This window comes from Oncorhynchus kisutch, unplaced genomic scaffold (assembly GCF_002021735.2).
Source record: "Oncorhynchus kisutch isolate 150728-3 unplaced genomic scaffold, Okis_V2 scaffold3995, whole genome shotgun sequence".
NCBI lineage: Eukaryota > Metazoa > Chordata > Actinopteri > Salmoniformes > Salmonidae > Oncorhynchus > Oncorhynchus kisutch.
Window position 1 is genome coordinate 145,495 of NW_022265940.1, and position 8,016 is coordinate 153,510.

Here is an 8,016-nt window from a genome sequence, read left to right on the forward strand (position 1 = left end):
CTGTGACTTGATGCCTTCATCTCAGCAGCCGTAGAGTCTGTTGATCCTCAGGATGTCCGTGGTGGACAACCCCTGTCTCTGGCCGATGGGCACGTTGGGGTTGGGGATGGGGGTGATGGTGTCCATCCCGTTGACAGAGAAGGCTGTTTTTCCATAGTGCATGACAGAGCTGTAGTCATAGGGAGTGTTCAGGTTGTTGGTGTTTGATCTATCAAAGTTGTAGGCACTGTTAGAGTCGATGTTACTCCAGTTGATGGTGACGTACTCGTCACGGTCGCTCCTGGTTTGTTCGTGTTGGAAGCCCAGAGCGTGGAGAGTCTCGTGCTGAATGATCCCGAAATAAACACACCCGTCCATTTGGAGAGAGACCGTCTGTTGGCCTCCCACTCTCCCAAGAGAGGACCAGCACCCGTCTCTGGGCTCGTAGCTGATGAAGTCAACCTGATTCTGCCAAGGCACGAAGCGAATGCAGGTCTTGGAAGTGAAGGCCAGGAGGGCGTTTTCAATGCCCTGCTTGTCAGAGGAACTGAAGCTACTGCTCACTGTGTAGGGCACTTCAACCAGTCCGTCGGAGCCTTTGTTCCAGAAGCACCCTGCACTGTAAAATAACATTCAGCTGGTTAGTCAATGATACTTGAAAATACAATTATTTTGACCTAAAAAAATATATTTGTTATCTTTACTTCAATATAATTAGTACTTTACTCTACTTCACTCGTTTAACCAACCTGAAATGTAAATATGTAAATATATCAACATAAGATGCACGTAAAAACAACTCCTTGAGAAATTTTCAACTTTTTGATACCTGTCTCTGTTTTTAGAGGATTGTGGGTAATTCCACATTCTTTTGACTTTATAATATTTCTACACAATGTTTGTATGCAGGTTTGACGGAAGAAAAGTATATTTCTATATCAGTACGAGGCAACTTTCTGAAACACTAAAAGTGAAGTATATTAAACATAAAAATACCTCGTGTTGGAAATACTAAATAAGCTGATGCAGATAGTTTTAACAGTAGAATTCGCACAATATTGTTTTCAGTGTGTGTTGGTTGTACCTATAGCAAATCATGGCGTTTCTGGTTGTTGGTGCCACCATGTCCCCCTCCAACAGGAACTGACTGGAGCCGTTATTAGTGGTCAGAATTCTCTCAGTGATGTCGACAGCCTCAGGGTTGTCTGGTAGGATCTCTGGTCCACTTCCATCCTCCATGAGAGGGTTGGCCTGAGAGAGGCCCAGCAGCAGCAGCAGCAGCAGGGGGAGAGAGGGGCTTTGCTCCATCTTCAGTGTGTGGAGAGGAGAGACTCTGGATGGCTCCTTGGATCTGACAGTGGAGATACTCTAGATGGCTTCTTGGTCCTGGAGATGCTTTGGAGAGTCTTGATGTGTGATTCTGTCTGGTCAGTCCTGGGCTTTTTATACAGTCCTCCTCAGGTGTGTCTGCAGGAGGATTCTGGGTTGGGGTCCATGTTGTTAGTCCTAAATAAACCTCTGAAGGGAGGGCTCCACCACCACACCTACAGTTTCAACATGGTTGTAATCCATAGGGGTCCATTTACACCTGGCCATGCCTACTCAACAAATAGGTCACACACTAATGTTATGACAGTTGACTCTACTACAATGATGTGCTGAGGAACGTGTCAGATTGAGCAGGCCACTGGTTAAATATTGTCACATTTGGCATTTCCTGTTTGACAAATGCTATAGAACAGGTAAACAAGTTGTTCAGACAAACTCATCGTTTTAATATTTGTCTGGAAATATGAATCAAATGTATTGGAAGAATTATGTTTGTTATGGATTGTGGTAGTTGTGCCTGTATAGCTTAGGCCTGCATTAGTGAAACATGGCTAAATAACAAAGACCTCCAAAGTCATCATTGGCATCATGGTTTAAATCCCTGAGCGGTTTCCTTCCTCTCCGGCAACTGAGTTAGGAGGGACGACTGTATCTTTGTAGTGACTGGGTGTATTGATACACCATCCAAAGTGTAATTAATAACTTCACCATGAAATTCAATGTCTGCTTTTTTTTTTTTTACCCATCTACCAATAGATCAAATCAAATGTTATTGGTCACAAACACGCGTTTAGCAGATGTCATTGTGGGTTTAGCGAAATGCTTGTGCTTCCTCTGACGAGTGCATTAATATCTAACAATTACACAACATATTCACCAAAACACACATCTAGTAAAGGAATGGAATCAAGAATATAAAAATATAATGACGAGCAATGTCAGATTGGTATAGAATAAGATAGTGTAGGATACAGTATATACATAGGAGATGGGTAATGCAAGATATTTTGACGTTATTAAAGTGACTGGTGTTCCATTTATTAAAGTGGCCAGTGATTTCAAGTCTATGTATATAGGGCAGCAGCCTCTAATGTGCTAGTGATGGCTATTTAACAGTCTGATGGCCTTGAGATAGAAGCTGTTTTTCAGTCTCTCGGTCCCAGCTTTGATGTACCTGTACTGACCTCACCTTCTGGATGATAGCAGGGTGAACAGGCAGTGACTCGGGTGGTTGTTGTCCTGGAGGGCAGGTAATTTCCCCCCGTGATGCTTAAGGCAGGCCGCGCCACCCTCTGGAGAGCCCTGCAGATGCAGGTGGTGCAGTTGCCGTACCAGGCGGTGATACAGCCCGACAGAATGCTCTCGATTGTGCATCTGTAAAAGTTTGTGAGGGTTTTAGGTGACAAGTCAAATTTCTTTAGCCTCCTGAGGTTGAAGAGGTGCTGTTACGCCTTCCTCACCACGCTGACTGTGTGAGTGACCATCTCAGTTAGTCAGTGATGTGTACGCCGAGGAACTTGAAGCTTTCCACCTTGTCCACTGCGGTCCCGTCGATGTGAATAGGGGGCTGCTCTCTCTGCTGTTTCCTGAAGTCCACGATCATCTCCTTTATTTTGTTGACTTTGAATAAGAGGTTATTTTTCTGGCATCACACTCCCCGAGCCCTCTCCTACTCCCTGTAGGCTGTCTCATCATTGTTGGTAATCAAGCCTACTACTGTTGTGTCATCTGCAAACTTGATGATTGAGTTGGAGGCGTGCTTGGCCACGCAGTCATGGGTGAACAGGGACTACAGGAGGGGACTGAGCACACACCCTTGTGGGGCCCAAGTGTTGATGATCAGCGAAGTGAAGGTGTTGTTTCCTATCTTCACCACCTGGTGATGGCCCGTCAAGAAGTCCAGGACCCAATTCCACAGGACCGGTGTTCAGTCCCAGGGCCTCAAGCTTAATTATCCACTTGGAGGGTACTATGGTGTTGAATGGGATGCAAATGGTGGGATATAAATTGAAGTGGGTCTAGGGTGTCAGGTAGGGTGGAGGTTATGTGATCCTTGACTAGTCTCCCAAAGCACTTCATGATGACAGAAGTGAGTGCTACGGAGCGACAGTCATTTAGTTCTGTTACCTTTGCTTTCTTGGGTACAGGAACAATGGTGGCCATCTTGAAGCATGTGGGGACAGCAGACTGGGATAGGGAGAGATTGAATATGTCCGTTAACACACCAGCCAGCTGGTCTGCACATGCTCTGATGACGCGGCTGGGGATGCCGTCTGGGCCAGCAGCCTTGCGAGGGTTAACAGGTGCATCAAGCACATTGGTGGCTACAGCAACTGTTTGTCAGCAGTTATCTTGGCCAAAGGCTTCATAATCAAGTAGTAGTTCCTAATTTTGTCCTGGCCATTTGTTTGTATTTTCTAAATGAAGTTGTTTCAAAAAACTAAATTTTGTTCTGCATTGTTGAAAATCTAATAACAACATGTGGAGACCAAAAGTGGTTTTCAATTTCAACTTATTTGAGAAGAAATAGGGAATTATTTAATAAAAGTGCAACTGTAGGTCTTAACAAATCCAGTTTCTTCTATTCCACAAGGTGATAAACTGATGTGTTTTTAATGACGCAATGAATGAGTTTTTTCCAGGAAGTAAACACAGGCCCACTATTAGGATAGCTGTGAAGCTTTTGCATCGGCAGGACAGAATGGAAGCATCTCCTAAACTCAAGGGTGGGGGGTGGGGGGGTGGGGGGGTCTCTTTGCTAACAACAGCTGGTGCGCAATCTCTAATATTAAGGAAGTCTGGACGTTCTGCTCACCCGAGTTGGAATAACTCATGATAAGCTGTAGACCATACTATAGTGAGAATTTTCATCTATATTTTTCATGGCTGTCTATTTCCCACCAAAAGCAGATGCTGGTACTCAACGAGATATTTAGGGCCATAAGCCAAGAACAAAATGCTCATCCAGAGGCAGCACTCCTAGTGGCCGGTGATTTTTTTAATACAGGAAAACCGAAATCCTTTAAACCTGATTTCTACCAGCATGTCCTAATTTCTACCAGCATGTCTTCTGTGCAACAAGGGGGGGGGACTCTAGATTACCTCTACTCAACACACAGAGATGTATACAAAACTCTCCCTCGCCCTCCATTTGGTAAATCTGACCATAACTCTATCCTGTTGATTCCTGCTTACAAGCAAGAACTCAAACAGGAAGTACCAGTGACACACTCAATTCAGAAGTGGTCTGATGAAGCGGTTGCTAAGCGACAGGACTGTTTCTCTAGCACAGACTGAAATATGTTGCGGGATTCATCCAATGTTTTTGTGGAGTTCACCACATCAGTCACCGGCTTCATTGACCTCTCTAGGGTAGGGGGCAGCATTCTGAATTTTGGATGAAAAGCATGCCCAAATTAAACGGCTTGCTAATCGGGCCCAGAAGATATGATATGCATATAACTGGTATATTTGGATAGAAAACACTCTAAAGTTTCCAAAATTGTTACAATAGTGTCTGTGAGTATAACAGAACTGATTTAGCAGGCGAAGACAAATCCATTCAGGAAGTAGTTTTTGTAGTTTTCTATTCAATGCCATTACAGTATCCATTGACTTAGGACTCCGTTTGCAGTTCCTATGCCCTCCACTAGATGTCAACAGTCTTTAGAAATCGTTTCATTCTTGTATTCTTATAAATGAGGGAGTAAGACCAGTCTGAATGAGTGGACCCTAAGGTGACGCAGCGTTTTTTCAGGCGCATGTGCATTTCTTGTTTACCTTTTATATTGACAACGTTATTGTTGAAATATTAGAGATCATTTAGGCTAAAAAACAACCTGAGGACTGAATATAGACATCGTTTGACATGTTTCTATGAACTTTTTTTTTTTGTCTGATTGTTTTGACTGAGTTTGAGCCTGTGGATTACTGAAGAAAACACGCTAACAAAACGGAGGTTTTTGGATATAAAGAGACATCATCGAACAAAAGGAACATTTATTGAGTAAATTAATGTCTTCTGATTGCCACCATATGAAGATCATCAAAGGTAAGGGATTAATTTTATCTCTCTTTCTGAGTTTTGTAACGCTTCTGCTTGGCTGGTTACTGTTTATAATAATTTGTCAACTGTGCTATGTTCTGGGCTAGGTATGCTTTCGCCGAAAAGCATTTTATAAATATGACACTGTGGTTGGTTTAACAAGAAGTTCATCTTTAAACCTATGCAAAATATGTTTTGTTTTCTGAATTTTTAGAATGAGCATTTCTGTAATTGAATTTGGCGCTCTGCAACCTCACTGGATGATTGCCAGATGTCCCACATACCCTAGAGAGGTTAATAAGTGCATCGACAACGTCATCTCCAGTGACCGTGCGTACATATCCAAACCAGAAGCCATTGATTACAGACAACATCGGCACTGAGCTAAATGCTAGAGCTGCCGCTTTCTAGGACCGGGACACTAGTTTTTATTGACAAGCTGAATGTACTGAGCTGTCTGTTTTTAAAATACTAGCACACAACAATGCGTACCCCACAAGACATGCCCCAGAGGTCTCTTCACAGTCTCCATGGACTTCACAGTGTCCCAGAACTTTTTGGAGTTGGAGCTACAGGATGCAAATTTCTGCCTGAGGAAGCTGGCCTTAGCTTTCCTGACTGACTGCCTGTATTGGTTCCTGACTTCCCTGAACAGTTGCATATCGCGGGGACTATTCGATGCTATTGCAGTCCGCCACAGGATGTTTTTGTGCTGGTCGAGGGCAGTCAGGTCTGGAGTGAACCAAGGGCTATATCTGTTCTTAGTTCTGCATTTCTTGAACGGAGCATGCTTATCTAAAATGGTGAGGAAGTTACTTTTAAAGAATGACCAGGCATCCTCAACTGGCGGGATGAGGTCAATATCCTTCCAGGATACCTGGCCCAGGTCGATTAGAAAGGCCTGCTCGCAGAAGTGTTTTAGGGAGCGTTTGACAGTGCTGAGGGGTGGTCGTTTGACTGCGGACCTATAGCGGATACAGGCAATGAGGACAGCGGAGGTGTATTTGGAGAGCCGGTGGGTCAGGATGACGTCTATGAGGGTGCCCTTGTTTACAGATTTAGGGTTGTACCTGGTGGGTTCCTTGATGATTTGTGTGAGATTGAGGGCATCTAGCTTAGATTGTAGGACTGCCGGGATGTTAAGCATATCCCAGTTTAGGTCACCTAACAGAACAAACTCTGAAGCTAGATGGGGGGCGATCAATTCACAAATGGTGTCCAGGGCACAACATTGGAGCTGAGGGGGGTGGGTAGTAGGCGGCGACAGTGAGAGACTTATTTCTGGAGAGAGTCATTTTTAAAATTAGTATTTTCGTTTGGGTATGGACCTGGAAAGTATGACATTACTTTGCAGGCTATCTCTGCAGTTGACTGCAACTCCTCCCCCTTTGGCAGTTCTATCTTGACGGAAAATGTTATAGTTTGGTATGGAAATCTCCAAATTTTTGGTGGCCTTCCTGAGCCAGGATTCAGACACGGCAAAGACATCAGGGTTAGCAGAGTGTGCTAAAGCAGTGAGTAAAACAAACTTAGGGAGGAGGCTTCTGATGTTGACATGCATGAAACCAAGGCTTTTTCGATCACAGAAGTCAATAAATGAGGGTGCCTGGGGACATGCAGGGCCTGGGTTTACCTCCACATCACCCGCGGAACAGAGGAGGAGTAGCTATCAAAACGGGTCGCCTAGAGCGTTGGGGACAAAGAACAAAAGGAGCAGATTTCTGGGCATGGTAGAATATATTCAGGGCATAATGCGCAGACAGGGGTATGGTGGGGTGCGGGTACATGCTGGTTGTAATGGGTGAGGTCACCGCATGTGTGGGAGGTGGGACAAAGGAGGTATCAGGGGTATGAAGAGTGGAACTAGGGGCTCCATTGTAAACTAAAACAATGATAACTAACCTGAACAACAGTATACAAGGCATATTGACATTTGAGAGAGACATACAGCGAGGCATACAGTAATCACAGGTGTTGAATGGGAGAGGTAGCTAAAACAGTAGGTGAGACAACAACCGCTAATCAGCAAGCACAACAACAGCAGGTAAAATGGCATTGACTAGGCAGAGAGGGTCGGATTAACTACACACAGAGCCTGAGTGCGGCTGGGGCCGACAGATAAAACATAAACAAGCAGAATGGAGTACCATGATTAATGGACAGTCCAGCGTGCATCAGCTATGTAGCCAAGTGATCACAGTGTCCAGGGGGCAGCGGTGGATGGGACAGGGAAGCTAGACTGGCGAGTATTATCCAGGCTAAAAAAACTGGCTGGCTGTGCAGAAGGTAAAAGGCTGGCTGGGGACGCGGCGATTCAGACAGTTAGCAGGCCTGTGCTAACAAGCTAGGTCCGTTATGCTCTGGTTAGAGTCGCGTTGTTCGAACTGGCGAGAGCTTTCCGAGCTAAAGGTTAGCTGATGACCGCAAGCAATGGTTTGCTGACTGATAACTGGTAGTTAGCTGGCTAGCTTCAGTTGAGGGGTTCCGGATCCGAAGTAAATATAAATACTTTAGAGAAAAAAGCAGATCCGTGCTACATTGGGAGAGGCGGGAGAGTATTTAGATGTTGAGGTTTAGCAAAATGTTTTAAAAGATATGCGGAGAAAAATATGTTTAAAAAAAATATATATTTACAAGGGACACGACACGACGTCTGACTGCTA

At 44.5% G+C, this 8,016-nt stretch overlaps 1 protein-coding gene across 1 annotated transcript; it reads right to left on the bottom strand.

Moving 5' to 3' along the window:
* LOC116372995 (high choriolytic enzyme 1-like) lies at window positions 1-1,389 on the bottom strand. Its single transcript, XM_031821588.1, has 2 exons — window positions 1,064-1,389; window positions 1-598 (listed from the first exon to the last, which is right to left on the bottom strand). Exons 1-2 carry the CDS (start codon window positions 1,285-1,287, stop codon window positions 22-24), a joined length of 801 nt encoding a protein of 266 aa, XP_031677448.1. The 5' UTR covers window positions 1,288-1,389; the 3' UTR covers window positions 1-21.
* Between the last annotated feature and the right edge of the window lie 6,627 nt (window positions 1,390-8,016).